Here is a 22,277-nt window from a genome sequence, read left to right as displayed (position 1 = left end):
GAACTTTTAGCTCAACTTTATGCTTTTAGCCTTTATAGCTGTGATTCTTAAATCACTGATATTCTAATATTGTGATCCTAGTTTACACTGTTCTAACTTTCTTAGTTACCTTGTTATCTTTGTAAACCATTCTTTATTCTTTATATCATATTTTTTCTTTTTTTACATAGTGGAAGCAAAAGCAGGAGTTGCACAAAATGGCTGGCTTCCCTCACCCTACCTGTGCTCTCTGCTCAGAGAATTCCTATGTCTGCTCAGAGAATTTCTGTATCAGTTTGGGTTGACTTTCCTTGGTAATAGAGAATTTTCTAAAGATTACACAGTCATTTTAAGTGTATACATTTAGTAAAAGTATAAATATCCTTTATAGTCAATAAAGGTACATGTTTTAAAATATTTGGAACCCAAGAAATATATCATGACTAGAATTGAGGAAAATGTGTCAAAAGCAGTCCATGAGCTTAAAGAATGGCAAAAAGAAGGTTATATACAGAAAGAGGCTCTCAAGTCAATGTTTATTCTTAATCTTAATAAGAAACTAAACTGGAAACAACATTATGAGAAAGCAAGGTATGAGTTCAGAAGCCAGGTTGCTAGTACCACTTTTAAACCACTTGCCTTCAGATCTGCTGAGAGATAAAAATGGCTTGCCTCCCTTCCAAGCAGGATAGGGACCATTTCTCTCACAATCCTCCTTTCTCTTATTATGGAGGGAAAAAATAAACCGGCTGGAGCAAGGGCTATTCCAAATAAGGTTTTAAAAATCATGTCAGCTGAACCCTGGTAAACAATTCTTACAAGATATCAGATCCTATATCCTGGAGATTCAGGATGGCTACAGAATTTAACAGTGCAAAAGAGGAGAATTCTCCGGTGGTACAGTGATTATGACTCTGTACTTCCACTGTCAAGGGCCTGGGTTCAATCCCTGGTTGAGGAACTAAGATCCCACAAGCTGTGCAGCATGGCAGAAAAAAAACACCACCATTTTAATTGGGTTGTTAGGTGAGCTGTTCAAGTTTCAGCATACAGATTCACCCTTTCAAGGTACAAACGCTACATTTAGATGGCAGGTCTGAGGACCATCTGAAGCTAGTGAGAACTGACAAAACCACTGTGTACGGATAACAATTTTAGAGACTGCTATACCAATTTCAAATGGCCAAATCAGGGGTCTGGTTTGTAGTTCACAATACTGTGGTTCACAGTACTGTTCTACCGTTTGCCTTCAACAGACCTTTTCTTTAGTGCCTTCAGAATAGCTACAAAAATACTGCTCTGGTCAAATGGAGATCTTAATTGTGAACAGAAATACAATTCATCAGGACTGGATTTTTGTTTAGGTGTCAAAATCATTTCTCTAAGCACAGATTTAACACATTCAACATTCCAATCTAGTGCATGTTAAAAAAAAAAAAACACTTTATTTAGCCTGGGATTTTAAATAACAATGCTGTTTTGCTGGGATGAGCATCTTCTTAAGAGGACAGCCTATATAACTTGTTCTTCCAAGCAAAAAATGTACAAAATTCTTGCAAGTAATCCATTTGAGATACCTACTTTAATTTTCTCTGCCAAAGCTGATGTTATATGGATTTCTCTTTCTCCTTCATCATACATTTGAAAAATAAGATTATGCATAACATCTCCAGCTATCCAGTTAACCTCATCCTGATGTTTGATCTGTATGGCCTTCTGTCCTTCCACACTGAATATCTGTAATCTGGCAACATGGCTACTGGGGAGCAACTTAATAGTCTTCTCCACTGGTGCCACATCTTTACAACTCTGGGAAGAGAGAAAAACACAAATACATACTGAATGAAAACATCCGTACTGAAAACATCACTTTTGGCTTTTATGGTAAATCTTTCATATTGCTTAGGAATTTATCTCCAATATTATGAGAGATCATCTTATATATTGTTAACAATTATAGGTTCTCTCATTAAGAGGACACTGTACTGTTAGCAAGTCCACATTTTATACCATCAAGTTATAAATAATGACAGTGGTCACATTCTCAAAACCTAAAACTAGCATATTTGGACTTAAAAGAACATTCCTCTTGGTAAATCTGCTTAAAAGTGTTGCAAACTTCTGAAAGTTTAATCATGTGACATACAGTTGGTGTCAGCATTTATTAATAAGAACAAAGGTGTAATAAATTAAGAATTTTCTATAAAATCAGAGACAAATAACTGGCATAAAATATACTACTTTAAGGAGTTTCTAGAGCTTTTTCAATTCATTTTTTACTGGGGTAAGTGGACAGAGTTGCTTGTAGCTAGATAAGGACTCTAGGTGCCCCGAAGGCTGAGCAGTTTGTAATTTGTCATATTAGGCACAGCAGTGTTTCAAAGATCAGCAGAGATGAGCTGGTATGCTACATAAATTGATTTTAGGCACATGAAATTAAAACACTACATAATCATCTCAGAATTGAGGTATAGTGCATTCCATAGAATACAAAAAATTCAAGTCTAAACCTAAAATACCTTTACAATCCTGCTTTGTTAATGTCTCCTTCCTCATCTACTTGAGGTCATTCTATCAAAGCCCATTCACACAAATAATGACACAGTCAAAATTACTACTTCACAGAGTATCAGGCAAAAAACCCATCTGCTATTATAAGCACACCTTATTTGCCTGACTTAAAATTAAGAGTCACTGCTTTGCGTAACATTTTTAAACGGCATATTACAGGTATACTGTGGTCTTTAAGTGCCTTGGACTCTTGGTTTTCAGACTGCTGCTGCTCTGCAGTATTTACATAATTGTATGTAAATATTCCCTTGCTTTCAAGCCCAGCTTTCTCCCTAACAACAAGTCTTTTCTTCCTGAATTGTCTAGATCTTTTGCAAGACAATATACTCAAACACACAATGCTCACATTACTGAAAAAAAGGAAACGCACAACAAATGTTTTAAGATGATCAAACATAACTAGTTTCAAAAGAAAAGAATTATAATAAAGTCAAATCATCTCATTCTAATTTTAAAAAATAGAAGTTTTTACCCTTTTGAGGCTCAGGATGTGTTTGCTGGTGTATAGTTAGTTGGAAAAACATTGGTTAATCAACTGATTGGGTAAATCATCATCTACCACCATATCAATCATGAAGAAACCACATACAGATATTTTACTTGCATAAGTATTTGTTATCTCATTCAGCAATCTTAGGAAATCATATGCTTCTATCAACTGCTTGCCCTCCTCTAGGCTGGCCTCATCTTCAGCCATGATGAACACCCAGTAACAAGTGTCCTACTGGCACATCAACACAGCACTCTCTTTATAGAATAATACTAAGAAAAACCATATATTTAAATTATACATACATATTAAATGTTAATATATCCTTCAGTGGTGGTTCAACAGAGACATTTATTAAACTTTCTAAGAAAAAGGTGTAAACTATAAGAAACAAACAATAAAATAAAACTGATAACTGTTACACTTTAATAACAGGAAAAAATAATTTTAGGAACATATAATCAACAATAGCTATAGATATTATAAAAGGTTTGAGCAAGAAATTTCTAATATCTGATACAAAGTGTTATTTACAACACCATTTCATTTTTGTCTTTTCTTCCCTCTGGCTAAAAGAATCACAAATATCTCATCTTAAAAAGTCAAACAACTTTACATGAAATATTAAAAGCTATTAAAGAGTATTTGAATAAAAAGTCAATATAATACCAATGAAAAACAATAACAACTTACAGGTATTTCAATTTTTGCTTTAAGTGTCTGGTCTTTTTTAATATTCTGAACTTGAATTGCTGGTCCTGATAAAATACTAGTTCCAGAACTACTGCAATCCACAACATAGACTGGAAGGTTTGGAGCACCTGAAAACTATTGGAAGCACACAAAATAATTTAAGATCCCAATCGAATGTAACTGGTTACTCAATAACTTCAATTTTCAAATAATATAGTTTAGCTACTATTTCTGACTATAAATTAAGAGTACTGTAAGTATAATTCACTAATATCCTAGACAATTTTGAAAGGAGTAAGTTTCTACAATTCTAGGTAAAATGTGCTGATGTTGGAAGAAAAATCAACTTCCTTAACAATCATTCTTTCTTACCTATTTGGGTTTTCCTTTCCTTCTTGAGCTCTTTTACTCATACTCATTTACCCATCCATCCTTAATCCTAAAGGATAATTTTATCATTTTGCTCATAACTGAATACTTCATCTGAAATGAGGAGGATGGACAAAGGAAGGAGCGGGGAGGAATCTGTAGTTCTATACTTGGCATAGTTGGCATCATTACTGAATTAGAGATGTTGAAAATTATTGGCAATGAGATAGCCCACAAATTTCTGCATGGAATAATCATTACACAGTCTAGATACTATATAAAGCTTACTATAAAAGAGTCAAAAGATAGAGTTATTTCCAGTTACTACAATGGCACTCAAAATCTACACATTCTTATCTTGCAATAGCTTACCTTACAATGAACAATCAGCTTTGGTTGTGCTGTTATATTGTCTGATTCATCCAAAACTTCCACCTGAAATGGGAAAGCTGTTCCATTTTCTATAACTAAAATTTCAGAATCAGGTTTCACTTTCAATCGATGAGGAGGACCTACCAGAAAATTATATAATGAAAATGAGATTCAGGTTTCCAAAAATGAAATGCTAAAATAGCAAAAGAAACAGCTTTTAACATTTTAAGTTTTAATATCTTTTAAATAATGCTGAGAGAGAAAGAAGAAATATCCATGGTTAATCATTTCTACCCCCAAATGAATAGATTCTACACACAACCCCCAAATGCACTGATTCCCAATTGTATTAAAATGTTTGAGGTCTAGACTCAGTTTTATGGACAAGCTAAGACAAGTGATAGCTCATGCTAGAAATCACTCAAATGTGTAAAATACTGAAAAGATCCTGGAAAACAGTATTCAAGAAAAAAAATAAAAGTTTATTAAACTACTTTTTAAATTTTCTATCTTTTACACAATGACTGATTTCTCAGGCACACTACGTACCTCTATTAGGTAATTTTGCTCAAAGGATCAGTTCATGTAATGACATAACCAGATAATTTACTTGTTAGACTGCCCACAACCCTTTGATATCCTAAGCAAGCTGCACCATAATTTTCCTCTAAACTAATAAAAGAGGTTTTACACTTCAATAGCAGCATGACCTGTTGTGCCCTATAAACACTGTTATGCCCTATAAACACTGATATTTTAAAATACAATTTATACTAAATACTGGGAACACAAGTTTACAAAGAACAAGTTATATCAGTTAATATTTGTGTTTTAATCATATGCCAACTCTGTTCTCAGAATCCTTACAATGACCTTGACCAAGAGGGTACTTATTAGTATCATCCCCATTTTATGCCTGAGGAAGCTGGGATCCAGAGAGTAAGTATCCTGTCCAGGTCACATGGCTACAAGGGGCAGACTTGAGTTACTGACCACTCTGACTACACAGTCCCACTTCCCACCTCACAACCATCACTCTCAACTTCTAAAAAAAATTGTCAGCACTATCTGGTTAATAAGAAGTTCCCCTGATATTTGAATAATCCATATGTTTTAGCCAGCCTTTCAAAATAAAAGCATCTTAAGTATTAATACGAAACTTTTTTTTTTTTTCCTACCAATGGGCCAATTTTTACTTCTTTATCAATCCATGCTTGACGGAAAGCTCAAACTATAAGAATCTGTGAAAGGAAATAGCTAATATGTTTCTTTTTCATTAAGATCAGTATAAAAGGTTTTTAGGTTGATAAATCATTACTCAAATTAACAACATAAAAGCATAAGAAACTTTTCTTCTTAAAATATGAAATATTTAGCTACATCAGAAAAAGTAAAGGACACATCCAGTTCTAATGTAAGCCTAATTGTACATCCTTAAGAATAGTTTCACAATGTGTTTTCAATATTCATATTATTCTTTCAGGATTATTTTTAGAACTTAAGTCTTCCTAAATGTTACCCTGTTTTTTAATTGATTATTTCTGTTAGTGTTATGCATGACATTCAAATGTATTTTCAAGGCTTATACCATAACCAACCAAAAAACACTTCACCTTTGTGTCATTATACTTTATCATAAGAATATCATTTAAAAGGAAAATATGAGGAATATTTCTTAAAGTAATATTACCTGGAAGTAATCTAATTTTTAAAATCTGTGAGTCTTCTTTTAAACCCGGCAGAATAACCTTCAGATTAAAATTCTGTTAAAAAAATTATTTTAATTAAATTCAAATCCTAAATAAATACTCAAGTAATTTACCACCTCAATTCTGACTTATTTTTTGCTTTTCATTTTCATATCATTAGAGAAAGTCACTCAGCAAATTTATATTGACTAAAATTATCATATGTATGTATGAAAGAAATTGAAAAGGTGAAAAAATTGACTTATATTGCTTCTTTACAGACAATACTATCTTCAAATTCAAAAGGCATACCCTCTGAATAATTACCAGAATTAAGCTGGGTACTATAAAAGTAGTAAAATGGAAAAACCCCCAAATCTACACATTTCTAAATATAATGTCATATTCTAGATTAGATTCCGGTATAGAAAAATACAGTGGAGAAACTGGCGAAATGTTGAAGTCCAGAGTTTTGTTAACAGTATTATATCAATGATAATACTGGATAAATATGCAATGCTTATATAAGATGTTTAATAGAGGAAGCTGGGTGAAATACATGTGAACTCTCTATACCATCTCTGTAACTCTTCTGTAAAAATAATTATTTCAAAATGATAAGGTTTTTAAAACCTAGAAATCTTTTTAAGTACCTTTACTAAAGTCAAAATTTCCATGAACTTCAAGTTCTTCTTCCAGAAACAGCTTAATTCAGGAGGATGGACAGAACCTGCTCTTTGCTTTAATGCAGTAAACTCACATGCTCAATTTTAAACATTATTTTGGCAGGGAAAATTTTTAAAATATATATTGAAGGTAATGATACATTGGGGAAAAAACTAACATATCACTTAAGTTATTAGCTAGTGTTCACATTAGTCATAGTAATCTATTAGCTACTCTATATACTTAACTGAAAAATTACCTTATTGCAGTTTGCCTTTACCATCCCTAACTTTATTCCTCCCTCTTCCTTTAGCCAAATACCAAACTCAATACGTTTACAAAGTAAGCCAAAGTTTCTCATATTTTTGTTCCTATTCTAAGAAAAATATTGAAAATAAAAAAAGAACAAGAAAAGAAGCAACACAGTACTAGATAACTGTCGAAAATGGCTTTGACTATGAAAAGACTGGAATGAAAATAAAGACAGTTGAAAATATTTAGTTCATAACCATTTAAAAAACAACAGTAGCAAATATGCTGGTCTTCCTCAGAGATGAAAGTGGTGATGGTATGTCAGGTGACATGATGCTGATTAATTCCTAAGAACCTGACGTTACTGTCATCTTGCCACAAAACTAGGTTATTCAATTTTAAATGTCCAATTTCATTTTTACTAGGTAAGAAATAAACATGCATTATAACACGTACGTACAATGCTTACCTTGCCTTGACAAGAGTTTACAGGGCCCTTAGCTGTAACACCTCGAATGACACAATTTGGTCCTTTGGTTATTTCTTCATAATGTAAAGTTAAACCACTGGAAAAAATAAATTATTTTTTAACTTTTCCTCCATTATCTACAAATAAGCTGCAAGTGTTCTTCTTTCTTTTGGGGGAGGGGCAGTGGGGGTGGGCCTGCACCACACGACCTGCAGGCTCTTAGTTCCCTGACCAGGGACTGAACATCGGTCCTCAACAGTGAAAGCACACAGCCCGAACTCCAACTAACTGACCCCAAACTGCAAACTCTGCACCCAGTCATCAAGACACTGGGCAATTTTTCTTGAAAACATGAATGTGATAGGTTATATTCACTTTACCATTCAACAGAGTTAAGCTATCCTTCAGTTTTTACAAACTCTTTATCAGATAGTGATGAGGATCACACTCTGGTTTACTGTTTATTCAGTCATAAAATTGTTCCCTTTCTCTCCTACCTTTGTGAAGAAGTTTTCTAGGCTGACAGTAGGTTCTGTTTCTATATATTTTCCCAACACAAAGGACAGAGGAAATTCCCAGGATGAACAGGAAAGAAGACCAGAGGAGGACAAACCTAACAAGCTTAAGAGCTGATCCATACAGACCACATCACAAAGTTCCAAGGGAGATGTCTAAGGAATATGAAACTGACAAGTTATCTATGTACAAGCATCTTGAAAAGAGACCAGACAACTGGCAGAGAGCTATTTGGCAAAATAAAAGAAGTATAACAGCTGTGTAATAAAGTAATTAGCACTTACATAATTTTAATAAAGCAAGCACCAAGTACTGATCAAGCCAGAGTATAACTTTACTAAAAAATGTGGGAATAGGAAGGAGGCTTATTTGTAATATAAATGGCAACAAGAGTGTGTCCTCATCTTCCTTAGCCATAAGTCAAGAGATAAAGCTTAAAACTGAAGAATCAAGAAGCAGTAACATAAAAGTTACTTACATATATGGCAGCAGGTACCAAAAAATTCAAGTAGAAAGCTGAAAGTGGTTCTGAGCAGTGGATTGTTGGTGAGGTGGAGAGGGCAGAAGAGCTACTCTTTTATTTTTTTTTAAATAAGCTTTATCAACCTATTTGATTCTTTAGGGTATATGTGTGAATTATTTTTATTTTAATTAACACTGAATAAAAAACAAAAAACCCCATTCGACAAAGATCTTACTTTAATGAAGACAAATACACACAGCCAGGCCACCAAGACTTTTTTTTTTAAGTCCCAAATCTTAATTACCAATATGTATGTGTGATAGACACTCTATAAGAATATCTTATCAAGGATAAGATGGAAGATATAATTAAAAACAGGGGTCAACTAACACACAAATATTTCCCATTCGTGACTAGATGGATTACATTTTTAGTGTTCTTTATTTTTAAATAGGCTTCCCTTGTGGCTCAGACAGTAGAGTCTGCCTGCAATGTGGGAAATGAGGGTTCGATCCCTGGGTCAGGAAGATCCCTTGGAGAAGGAAATGGCAACACACTCCAGTACTCTTGCCTGGAAAATCCCATGGGTGGAGGAGACTGGCAGGCTATTTTTAAACATACATGTTTGAGTATTCAACTCTTCCATTATGGCTTAATATTCAAATGAATGCAATATGTAAAAATCACTTTTTGCAAAAAAATCACTTTTTGCACAAGAACCATATTTTGCAACTTAAGAGAATATTTAGAAAAATTCACTTGCAATATTATTTATAACTGATTAGTTTTTCAGGAACTTAACCATGGTACAAATCTGGACACTAAGCTATATCTCATTAGTCTCTGAGCTTCTAGAGGCAAATCCTATCTTCTTATTCACTTCTGTGTCTCCAGCTAGCAAATGCCTGGAATACAGTACATACTCAAATGATTAAAAGAGCAAACAATTACACTGAAAGGGGAAAAAAGTACACATCAATAGCAAAAGAAAGCATCCATTAAAAAGTGGGCCCCAAAGACAAATTTGGCAGAAATGTGAGAAAAATAATTTCTCCCTAGGCACCTCAGAAACAGGTAATGGAAAACAATGAACATCCTCAATTAAATAACTGGATGCTTTCAGAGCTATTTCTTAATATAAGCCAATCATTTCATTCTATAGGGTTACTAAGTAAAGGCAAATTCCAGGGAAGGACCAAATTTCCATAGAAACCACAAACTTTATTGCTACAGTTTTAAACACAAACCAAAATAAATTATACTAGCAGGTTAAAAGCCTACCAGTAGGTAATTGCTAAGGTTAAATGCCCATAATTTCTACGCAAACAACAAATTAAACATTGTATAGTGTATAGACCTGCCAGGAGACGTCATATTGTACTTGCAAAAAAAAAAGAGTAAGACAGACCTATCAGTCTCAACCAAGTAACTAACAGCAAAAATTCAGTCCAAACAAACTTTCCTGAGGTAACTCACATATAACACTGCAGCTGCAGAGAACAGCTTGGGACTAACTAAATCCCCCAGGTATCATAAAACACCAAACATTACTGAAGTTAACTGAACACAAACAATTTAAGCTAAAAAAAAGTGAATACTCAGCAAATATGAACATTCAAAGATTACCTTGCTTCAAAAACTGGCTGAATATCAGTTGACAGTTGACTAGCATGACCAAATTCATCCTGAAACTCCACGGGGATATTGAATGGGACTCCAACACGAAACGGAGGATCCAAAAGACCGAACGAAAATTTCTCTGGTTTACCCTCTAAAAAAAAAAAGCATAAAAAGAAAATTCATCAGTCAGAGATTCATTGTAGTTAAAAACATCTATTTACATATGGAAGATTAAACTACAATAAAGATGGCATTTTAAATCTGAGCAAAATTTACATAAATTATATCTATAATATACCTGTGAAAATAACAGACGGTTAACTTACATGATATATAAATAAGTCTACAAAGAGAGATAAATGTGTTTTTAAACTATGAAATTATTCAAATAAAGAAATGCTTATAATTTTATCAAAGGAAAAAGTAAGGCAAAACACAGTATTCAATAGCTATTCAAGGATATATGTGACAAAGATTAAAATATTTTAGTAGATACAAAGTCAATAGAGAAGCTCCATATGAGAAAACATTTGCAGTGTTTGCCATAAAGGATTTAAATCCTAAATACATTAAAACTTCCTATAAACAGCTATTGTTAAAATGTGGTCTATAGTCTAATAGTTTCAAGTCATCCCTTGTGAAATTATCAGAAATGCAAATTCCAAGATTCACCTTATCCTGTGTCAGATACTCTAGGAGTGAGGCCCACCAGTCTACAGTTTAATAAGCCCTGCGGGTGATTCATATAAAACTCACATTTGAGAACTACAGTTTTACACTATTAAAATGGGCATAGACTTTCACAGAATGACAATGTCCAATAAAGGCTAAAGAGATACACAACCTAATAATTAAATAATTTAACCACCAACTAGGCTAAATAAATACTGTAATATAGTTTGGCCAGCAGTGAGTATAGGGAAATAGGAACCCTCAGTCTGTTGGTGAGGGTACCTAACCTTTTAGGAGGGCAACTTGATAGAAAATATATATAAAATGTTAAAGCACATATTGATACATTTCAGTTTGGCAATTCTACTTCTTGGGATCCACTGTAGAGAAATTCTAGCACATGTACACAAAACATCATTCCCCCCTGCCCCATATAGAGATGTGATTTGTAACAGTCCCAAAACTGAAAATACCTGAAATGTTCATCAAAGAAAACTGCTTAAACTACAGCACATCCCTACTGTGGAATGTTCCACAGGTGTTATTTAAAGAACATGGTAGATTTGTATGTACAAAAAGGAACACTCCCCAAGGTGGCCTTCTGATTAGAGAAGGCAAAATGATTGCAGGCACTTAAAAATCAGCTCTCTAAAACCCCATAATAATATGACACCACAGAGCTTTTTTTTTTAAGAGGCCTAAACCTTCATAAACAAAGAACAAGAAAAAAGACAACAGTAACAGAATTTGAAAGCTAGAGAGCACATGGACAAGTAGAATTCTCCAGGCAAGAATACTGGAATGGGTTGCCATTTCCTTCTCCAGGGGGTCTTCCCGACCAAGAGACTGAACCTGGATCTCCTGCATTGCAGGCGGATGCTTTACCATCCGAGCTACTGGGGAAGCACTATGGACCTAACAGAAAGACTCAAAAAATCAAATCCTCAACCATCAACAAAGCTAGCAGAGAGCCAATTTAATTCGCACTATGTAACATTCAAAAGTCTCAAGCACGGCTCTATCAAGTAGGAGTGAAACTGGAATAAAAGAGAAAGACTAGCTCAAGTCTGTCAGAATCAGCTCCTCAGATACCCACTCCTCACCACACAGAGCCAGTCAACTACCTCCTTCATTTTCAGCAACATTTGGAAGGTTTCTCCTCTGGGGAAGGTAAGAGTAGGTCCAGGAGAGACCTACCTTGAACACTGGACACAGCACTCCTGAAAGCGCCAGTTTACCGTAAACAGGCAAATCAGGTGGAAGATTCATACTGAATGTGAAATATCTCACCATCTTTTCCAGCTTGGCTCCCCAAATTATGGCACCTAGGTGTTTACACTCCACTCTGGAGAATCTGAACAGCCAGAGAAAAAAACCTAAAATTCGCTTATCATAATCTCCCCAAATGAAATAAACGCTCTCAAATGTCCTATTCTTAAATGTGTGTACTAGTAATGTAAGACAGCAACTAATAGGAAAGACCCAGTGCAGATGAGAAAAAAAAAAACAACATCGAGGAAACAGGCTATGAATCATGTTTAAAAACATCAAGGAAAAAATACCATTATTAATAGCCTCAGAATTAATAAAAATATTGAACCCATGAAGTCAGAAGAAAATGCTCTGAAAAGGAAATAACCTTTTCAAATAAGTAAGTATTTATTAGAGAAAAAAATATTTTAGAAACTAAAAAATTATAGCAGAAAGAAAAAAAATCAAAAGAAAACATCGAACATCATGTTAAGGAAGTCTCTTATAAAGTAGAAAAACAGAACCAAGCGATGGAAAGTAGAAAACACAGTATACCAATTAAGAAGTCCAACGTCTGAACACTAGACGCTGTAGAAAGAAAAAAGACCAGAAATCAAAGTAACTCAGAAAAACTCCTAGGACTTAAAATGTCAGAGATTGGGACCCAAACTCTAAATTATTCAAACATCTGAGGATTGTGGAAGAGAGAGAATGGGGATAGTTGGATTGGGAGTGGGTGTTTAACATACAAAAGTCAGGAATCAGAATAACTTTAAACTCTACCAGTAACAAAGGAAGCTAGAAAACAATGATGATTTAAAAAATTTATAAGGAGCATGATTATCAAGCAGAGTTATAAAGTTATTTCTAAAGCCAAAATGGTTATACAATTGGTCAAACATCTTTTATCAAATTTTCTATTTTCCTCTTGATTTAAAATGCCACCTTTAGCATACAGAGTTACATACTGGTGTTTTGCTTACCTTTAACAGAAAATTTAATTGCTTTAGATGGTAGTGGCCTTCCTGCATAAGTGTCCGCATTACTTTCATTCAGGACAACTTGCAATTTCAATGTATAATTTCCCAACTTGTGAATATTTTCTGGACAAATTAACAAGAAATTAAAATTCAAGTAAACACAATACTGATATAATTTTTAATATTCAGAGTAACAACTCACCCATTTTTTTAAACCAGTACGGCCATTTTCCTCCATGTTGACTAATATGTGAAATGATTTCTTTATTTCCACTTGAAGCTTAATAAAAGAAAAAAAATTTATATTTTGAGAAACTAAATATAGAACATGAATATGAAATGTCACACTGGCATCAAATATCTGTTGTACATTTTTAAAAATAGCTTTTAAACTTCAAAAGACCTAAAATTATCCTATGCAAGTCAACAGCATAATGAAAATTTACTTTTTCAGCCAATTAAAATTCCTTTACTTTAATTCTTAAAAATGTATCTGTAAATAAGCTTAACTGGTACAAACAACAGAATATAGAGTTAATTTTTTTTATATTAAAAATCATTACTTTGCAAGTTTTCTTCAAGATTAAAACAGAATTGTTTGTTTACATAATCTCTAAGACCTAGTGTCTATTAAGAGGCCTGATGAAGGAGAAAGGAAACAGAAGGATGATAGCACTTTTCTGAAATATTCTTTGCTATTTATTTTTGTTTTTAGAATCATGTAAATGACTCTAAAAATTCACAAAATGGAAAAAAAAATTCACAAAATGGAATTAAAGCAATTCATAAGCAAAAGCAAACTGTAGGTAGGTGATATGACCACATTAAAAAAAATTATTTCAAGTGACTTCAATTTTAGAATATATAATAACTTTAAAGACAAATAACACTGGAAAGAAGTCAAAATTAATCTAAAGTCTTATTATCAGTAATTTTAATTAAGCCTTTATATTCCCTTTCCAACAAAAGTTGTGTTTCAAAATAAATCAATGACCATAACTGATACAGGAAATTTCTCACTAATTAATAAACCAAAAAGGATAATAAATTGAAATAATAGGACAATAAATTATTAGAAATGAAAGAATCATTGGGAAAACCCACTATGTTGCATACCAAATAACAAAGCAAAAATCACTAATGGATGAAACTCTTAAAACATGGATGAAAGGAGAACTTTATAATCATACCAGCCAAGTGAATTCAATAATCCATTCCAGTAGCACTAAAAGTGGGACAATTAACTATAGCCATCAAATGCCTCCGATGTAATACCAAAAACACAAATTTGCTACAAAGTATTGATTCTTGCTTTAGAAGAGAGAAAATAGTGAACATAAATCTATTCAAGGTTTGGGGGTAATTTCTAGTCTTCAGGAAATAGAAAAAACAGTAGAACAAGTTAAATGACATTACAAAGAAACAGACAAGTATGTGCAACACTCTACAGTACAATATAGATTTAAAAATGACTGAGACCGTAAATTTGTTATACATTTTACCAGAAAAAATAAACCTTTTAATTATTTTATATATAAATATATACCAGGCAGACCTTAGAGATATGGTAGGCTTGGCTTCAGACCACAACAAAACAAGGATCACAATAAAGGAAGCTACATAAATGTTTCCACTTCCCAGTGCATATAAGCTATGTTTATACTATACTATAGTCTATTGAGTGTGCAATAGCATTATTTCTTTTAAAAAATGTCAGTCAGTCAGTTCAGTCACTCATTTGTGTCTGATTCTTTGCGACACCATGGACTGCAGCACACCAGGCCTCCCTGTCCATCACCAACTCCCAGAGTTTACTCAAAATCATATCCATTGAGTCGGTGATGCCATCTAACCATCTCATTCTCTGTCATCCTCTTCTCCTGCCTTCAATCTTTCCCAGCATCATGGACTTTTCAAATGAGTCAGCTCTTAGCATCAGGTGGCCAAAGTATTAAGAGTTTCAGGTTCAACATCAGTCCTTCCAATGTATATTCCGGACTGATCCCCTTTAGGATGGACTGGCTGGATCTCCTTGCAGTTCAAGGGACTCTCAAGAGTCTTCTCCAACACCACAGTTCAAAAGCATCAATTCTTCGGCGCTCAGCTTTCTCTGTAGTCCACCTCTCATACCCATACATAACTACTGGAAAAACCATAGCCTTGACTAGACAGACCTTTGTTGGCAAAGTAATGTCTCTGCTTTTTAATATGCTATCTAGGTTGGTCATAACTTTCCTTCTAAGGAGTAAGTGTCTTTTAATTTCACGGCTACAATCACCATCTGCAGTGATTTTGGAGCCCCCCCAAAAAAAAGTCTGCCACTGTTTCCACTGTTTCTCCATCTATTTGCCATGAAGTGATGGGACCGGATGCCATGATCTTTGTTTTCTGAATGTTGAGCATTAAGCCAACTTTTTTTCACTCTCCTCTTTCACTTTCATCAAAAGGCTCTTTAGTTCTTCACTTTCTGCCATAAGGGTGGTGTCATCTGCATATCTGAGGTTATTGATATTTCTCCCAGCAATCTTGATTCCAGCTTGTGCTTCATCCAGTCCAACGTTTCTCATGATGTACTATGCATATAAGTTAAAAAAGCAGGGTGACAATATACAGCCTTGACATACTCCTTTTCCTATTTGGAACCAGTCTGTTGTTCCATGGCCAGTTGTAACTGTTGCTTCCTGACCTGCATACAGATTTCTCAAGAGGCAGGTTGGGTGGTCTGGTATTCATAATTTTCTACAGTTTATTGTGATCCACACCGTCAAAAATAGAAAGTACTTTATTGCTAAAAATGCTAATATTCATCTGCGTCTTCAGCAAGTTGTAGCAATAACATCAAAGACCACTAATTGCAGATCATCATAACAAATGAAATTTTTAAAAAGTTTGAAAAGTTGCCAGAATGACCAAAATGTGACACAGGGACATTAAGTGAGCAAATACTGTTGGGAAAATGGCATTAACAGACTTGCTTAACACAGAGTTGCCATAAACCTGAAATCCATAAAAAATGCAGTATATGCAAATGGCAATAAGGCAAAGCTCAATTAAAGAGGTATGCCGGGTGCGCTGCAGTCCATGGTCGCAAAGAGTCGAACACAACTGAGCAACTGAACTGATGCTTGTATGTAGTTTTGTGGGGTTTTTTTGTTTTCTTAAATAAGAGGGAGGCAGGATGATCAGAGTTACAAAGAGGTTGGAAGATGCTACACTGTTGGCTCTGAAGATGGAGGAAGGGACCACAAGGCCAAGGAATGTGGGTGACTTCTAGAAATGGAAAGGCAAGCCTTCCCTACAACCTCCAGAAAGTCGCTATCCTGCTGACACTTTGATTTCAGCAGTCAGATGACCTAGAGAACTGTAAGATAACAAAAATACTGTTTTAAGCCACCAAAAAAAAACCCCTGGAGAAATACAGAACAGTGTGTCACAGAGGCCAAAAAGAGAGTACTGCAGTAAAATGAGGTAGTCAAACTGTTCAATGCTGCTGAGGCTAAAAAGACATTTATATGATGAAAGTATACACTACCAGTGACTAGTTTATAAATGTTGGAAATAAACACACAGTGAATAAAACACTACATCTGTAAAATCCATGGACCAGACATGTAAGTATATAGTGGTAGAACAGATTATTGAAAACAAATATTGAAAATATTTTCAGGTGGTCAAAACAAAAACAAGAGACAAGAATTACAAGGTGACTCGAGTTAGGAAAATACAAGATGAGTGATAATATGTAGTTCTTCTCCCTTTAACAAAGAGTGGGCCACGTTTCTCAACTGAAACAAGTACTTCCCATCCATAGGTTCAGAGATACAGTATTTTTTATTTAGAAGGCATCTTAAGGATTATCCAATCTAAATTCCTAATTCAGTATAAACTCATATGCATACATATCATATCTTTATTTTAGCCTATAGCTGCCTCCATAGGAAAGTTCAGAATAAAGTGTTAAAAAAAAAAAACAAAAAAAAACCCTAAGAAAACAACTGAGTTTTTAAAAACTGAATTATCTGTAACACTTTAGAAACTCTTAACTTCAAAGCACTATCTATCAGATTGCTAGGCCATTACTAATTCCACAAAGATGTTAAAGTATGTACTATATATTTACAAACAACAGTAACAATCCAAACATACAAATTAGCATATATACTTACAGTGTAATACAACTTTGAGTTCAACCAGGAGTTTCTTTGACCCTCCATGACTTGGTCCTGGAAGCTTCTGCATCGCTTCCCCTTTTTTATTTAATATTTCAATTCTTAATGCACCTATCAGTCCAAAATTAAAAATAAGAACATCTTAGGTACACCCAATGAATCTGATGAATCTGCCAGGTCTTCATATAGCGTTTTAATTTTTTATCATTTTTTTTTAAACCATGAAATGTTAAGAAGAAAAGCATTTTTTCAGTATTTAAAATACACACACACACAAGAAAAACCAAAAACATACCAATGGGGGTTCCAGCAGGTCTGATCTCATTTGGCAATAATTCATCTCCTTCAGGCCAAGTCACTGACAATCTATCGGGGAGTCTATTATTAAAACAGCATATTAATGTTTCATGAAATGTGTTAATTATGGTCTTATTTTTTAAAATAAAAGTTACTAGAAACTTTAATAATTCTAATTTTTTTCCCCAACAGTTAAATCTGAAATTTTTTCCAACAGTTAAATCTGAAACTCCAAACCCTTAATCACTGCAAAGTAAAACAAAATCTCTTGGTGTTAAGAGACAGGAATTATCCCCCCTTTTTGAGATTTTTCTACTAATCTGTAGTACAAGCTACCTTTGGGAGAAAGGATAACTCTACAAACAGAAGAATTACCAGTGAGCTCAGTAAGAATCAAAATAACTGCATTGTTAGCTACACAAAAGCCACAGTTTTGTTTTTCGACTTTTTACTTCTTTTGCTCCTATCTTTACCTCTCACCATTTTCTTCTAGTTACAGGGCAAAGTCATTGCTTTTTAACAAACTTAATCATAGTGCTGATAACAATGACACTGTAAGTATAAGCTTCCTTATTTTTCTATAAGACAAATGCAGGATTCTGTTTTGATAGCTAGAGCGTTTTTTTTTTTAACAGCAAGAAATTCGTCACAATACACACATCCAAGACTACAAGACTACACTACTAGTGCCTAAATACAAAAGCATAATGCCACACTCAATAATAACTAAAAGGACAATTGCTCTGCAATTTGCCATTTTTTACCATGCATCTTGAAACATAAATTACCTTGCCATTTCATCTTCTACATATTTTTTCACAGCTTTCTCAGCAACTGTCCTATCCAGCTTTGCAATTGGCACAGTTTTTATTTCATCATACAGTGCCTGAGGTTCCTGAATAAGTAAAATTTATACCAACATTTCAAAAAGCTATTTAAATTTAGTCGCAACAAGAATATTGATTTCTCTCAAAAAATATTTTTACCCTAATTAAGTAGATAAATCATAATAACTACTATATTACACCACAGTGTTTATTTCCATTTTTCAGATAAACACCCTAGGCCTAATTAAATACCATTCAAATCTTAACAAGAGCATAGTATAAGGAAGGATAAAGGGCCTCCCTGGTGGCTCAGACGGTAAAGAATTTGCCTGTAGGAGACCAGTGTTCGATCCTTGCGTTGGGAAGATCCCCTGGAGAAGGGAATGGCTGCCCACTCCAGTATTCTTGCCTGGAGAATTCCACGAACAGAGGAGCATGGCGGGCTACAAGCCCATGGGGTCACAAAGAGTCAGACACAACTGAGCAACTAACACTTCTTCATAAGGATAAAGCCCACTCTAATTTTGTTTTTCATTCTTGAGATAGAAGTCTGGCTCCAATGTTTATGTTTATGAGCCTTGAATGAAATGTGCACTTTAAAATTACTGTGAAATTGGCAATAATCTTGTAGCATCTGTTAAACACTGGGCACATAGATGTTAAGTTCTACAAACTACTAAAAACATCAAATATGAAACATAAAAATTCATGCTCCCATTCCTGTAACCAATGGAAAAGCCAAATACAAGTAAAAACAGAATACTGTATCTTTAAGAATTAAGCAAAATAAAGTAGTAATACCAAGAGACTCTGAAGAATATTTTGGGTTATTTGGGGATCTTACCATTGCAATTTGAACCTCTCCTCCTGTAGCATATACTTCTCCATCATGATCACCATAGAGAAAAAATTTCACAATGCTTCCATAAAAGAGAGGAAGTGTCTTGATTGTCTTGACCTAACATTCAGTTTTAAAACAAGGATTTAGCATTAATATTTACTTAGAAAAACAGGTTTAACAATTACTTAACAGAACTATTTTATACAAGGGGAAAAACCCAGCATCTATTATTAGAAAAATTTAATGAAAAAAGCATTCTATAAAGTTATATTTGTGAAGCTCTCCACTTATTTGTAACATCTTTGAAAAGACAGTGGCTTCTTCATACAAAAATGTCATAGTTATGCATGTGTCTAAAAGGTCCATAATGCCTTCAAATGAATCCAAGCTGTCTCAAATCCCCATAAAATGTTGCTTGCAGGCTGTGAACAGTGACTTACAAAGTTATTGTTTCTTTCCAATAAATTAGCTCAAAACTTGTCTATATAATTTTTTTTCCTTACCTGGCCTGAAAACACCAGTAATTTCCACTAGTCCAATTCAAAACTTCTCAACTACAAGGACAGCAAGAATTTATATCAAATCTATCCTCCAGCCTCATTTCATTTCTGAACTATTTCTCTTCACGTGTAACAGTCTGAGGCAACCCAGTCCTGCTGCTTTTCCTGATCACTCCCTCCTTGTAACTTTCCACTTGACTTCACGGATACCTTATTTTCCTGGTTCCCTTCTCTCTCACCATTTTATCCCTTTCTTTCTCCTCTGTCAGCTCCTCCTCTTCATTTTCTAGCTTCTAACTGTTGGAAAAGCAGGCTCAAGCCATACTCACTACTTCACGGTGACTGCATCTGATTCCAAACCTTTCGTTATATGATGATGAGAGTGTCACATTTGTGGGTTTATTACTACCTTCATAATAAACCCACTTCATAATAAACCCACTCTGGGCTTCCCAGGTAGCTCAAAGGGTAAACAATCTGTCTGCAATGCAGGAGACCTTGGCTTAATCCCTGGGTCAGGAAGACCCCCTGGAGAAGGGCATGGCAACCAATTCCAACATCCTTGCCTGGAGAATTCCATGGACAGAGGAGCCTGGTGGGCTCCAGTCCATGGGGTCGCAAAGAGTCAGACACAGCTGAGCAATGTAAAGTTAAGTTAGTTACCTTCATAATTACCTCTGTAAACCTGAGCCACTACCTCTTTTAAGTTCCACACAAAAATCACTTCATGCACAAAGAATTGCGTGATTTACTCTCTTATTCCAGGCCCATCCGAAGTCAGAAAATTCTCTCCTTCTAAACTATGACAGCACTACTCATTCTCTCTCTTCAGTGATTCTTAGGTCATCTCTATTTTCATGCCATAACAGCTTGAAGGACACAGGACACCCCTAGATCTCTATAATCTCCATAACGCCATCAACAGCACAGTAACTTAGAAGCTGCAGACACTAAAAAATTTGATGAAAAACCATTTCTTCATATTACATTAATAAAAAACAAACAGATTCTCTATTTGAGTAAAGTACAAAGTGAAGTACAAGAAACAATAAAAATTTTGTTAACTGAGCTTTTGGCAAAAATTGTTTTGTTTTTTTTCCTTAATGTCCTATTAAATTACATAGTTATAATCAATTTGGCCTTTCCTTTCTTTTTTGGCTCCTAAGGAGACAAGACTACACACATTAGTTTTGGTTGTTGACAAATTCTAATAACTCTAATTTAGTTTCAAATTCTACTAAAAATTAAACCTAAAAATAAGTTAAACTTACCAGCTGTCCTGCTTTGTATATTTTTCCATCCCATTCTATCGCTGAGTAAGTGGCCCAGGGGCCCTGCTTTTTAGAAGGAAGATCAGGACGTGTAATTACTCCTTTAAAAAGGGTGAATTTTATTTGTTTGTCATACTTTTCATGGCAGTCCTTCAGCCATAAAGCAAACTCTCTGTCAATTTTCATTCGCTGCTCCTGTAAAATTTTAAAATGTTCCACAAAACTTAGCTACTCATAAACAAATACAACCACAGACACTTCTTGTTCATTTCATGTTTCCTTCCAAATACCCACCTACCCGAGAAAACCAAATAAAAAACTAAAATATTTTAATGGCTCTTTCTCCCATATAAATTTAGATTTGTATCAAAACATCACTAAAGAAAAAAGATCTTTGCTATCATCCTTGGTTCACAGGGTGGCAAAGAGTTGCACATGACTGAAGCAACTGAGCACACACTAGGATCTCAAGTTTCAATGATCAATGTCAACACAGATGTCCTTCTCTATTTTAAACCCTAGGATACACCCCCCCCAAAAAAGATAAACACTGCCTTCGTGGAGAAGGAGAACTAACTGATGGGGAAAAGGGTAAGTGGAAACATTCTTAATGTGAAACACGCACACTCCAACAAGGAAATAAAAAGCCTTTTATATATTAAGCACAGATTTAAACACATACTTAAACATAGATATGGTATATCTACAGTAATAAAATGTCTTGGGCGGTTATTTGGGGGAGAAAAGGTCAAAAAGGATCTTTTATAAGGTGACAGTGAAAAAAAGGTTGAGAAACATAGCTATGGCAAAACACACTTTTAAAAAAATTATGCTTTATACATTTATTCAAAAATAGATTATAAAATAAAAATTGCCTTCTTGTAATACATAAGAAGAAAATGTGTTATTGCTTATCATCCTTCACTCTGCTGAGAGACACTAGAGATTTACACTCCAGTGTAAGCTGCTATACACTGGTTTAATGCTTGTCTTTAGGAGGGGTAGGGGAAGATAATCACACTACATGCTTTCATAGAAGACAAAGCATAAAGTTACAGAAGTTCATTTCCTTTGTACACCTTACTCCACAATCCACCATTTTCAAATGAAAATGGGGCAAAATTAAAACTGATTTCAGCTTAAGTTTTTGCAACTTGCAGTCAGATGACCAGTATATTAATCATTAAAAAAAAATTAGATTTTAAAAAGTTACTCAGATAAGAAATACATACACATGGTAAACACCAAAAAATGGCATATATTTTTCAAGGAAACTTTCCCCCTAATCTGTTCCCAGGTACCAACTCCTTCCTGAATCAGT

At 34.4% G+C, this 22,277-nt stretch overlaps 1 protein-coding gene across 2 annotated transcripts in view; it reads right to left on the bottom strand.

Moving 5' to 3' along the window:
- The window catches only part of SMCHD1 (structural maintenance of chromosomes flexible hinge domain containing 1), a 122,877-nt gene that overhangs the window by 58,276 nt on the left and 42,324 nt on the right, over positions 1-22,277 (bottom strand). For both annotated transcript variants that reach the window (XM_061131061.1, XM_061131062.1), the window contains exons 13-25: positions 20,957-21,151; positions 19,189-19,302; positions 18,306-18,412; positions 17,516-17,598; positions 17,218-17,331; positions 13,254-13,331; positions 13,055-13,174; positions 10,155-10,299; positions 7,550-7,646; positions 6,165-6,237; positions 4,475-4,614; positions 3,734-3,868; positions 1,561-1,788 (exon numbers count right to left, since the gene is read on the bottom strand). In XM_061131061.1, coding sequence (XP_060987044.1) covers positions 1,561-1,788; positions 3,734-3,868; positions 4,475-4,614; positions 6,165-6,237; positions 7,550-7,646; positions 10,155-10,299; positions 13,055-13,174; positions 13,254-13,331; positions 17,218-17,331; positions 17,516-17,598; positions 18,306-18,412; positions 19,189-19,302; positions 20,957-21,151 — 1,629 coding nt within the window. The remainder of the gene's footprint in view (positions 1-1,560; positions 1,789-3,733; positions 3,869-4,474; positions 4,615-6,164; positions 6,238-7,549; positions 7,647-10,154; positions 10,300-13,054; positions 13,175-13,253; positions 13,332-17,217; positions 17,332-17,515; positions 17,599-18,305; positions 18,413-19,188; positions 19,303-20,956; positions 21,152-22,277) is intronic.

Source organism: Dama dama, chromosome 27 (assembly GCF_033118175.1).
Source record: "Dama dama isolate Ldn47 chromosome 27, ASM3311817v1, whole genome shotgun sequence".
Classification (NCBI taxonomy): domain Eukaryota; kingdom Metazoa; phylum Chordata; class Mammalia; order Artiodactyla; family Cervidae; genus Dama; species Dama dama.
Note: the sequence above shows the minus strand (reverse complement) of the source record. Positions and strands in the feature narration are given on the sequence as shown.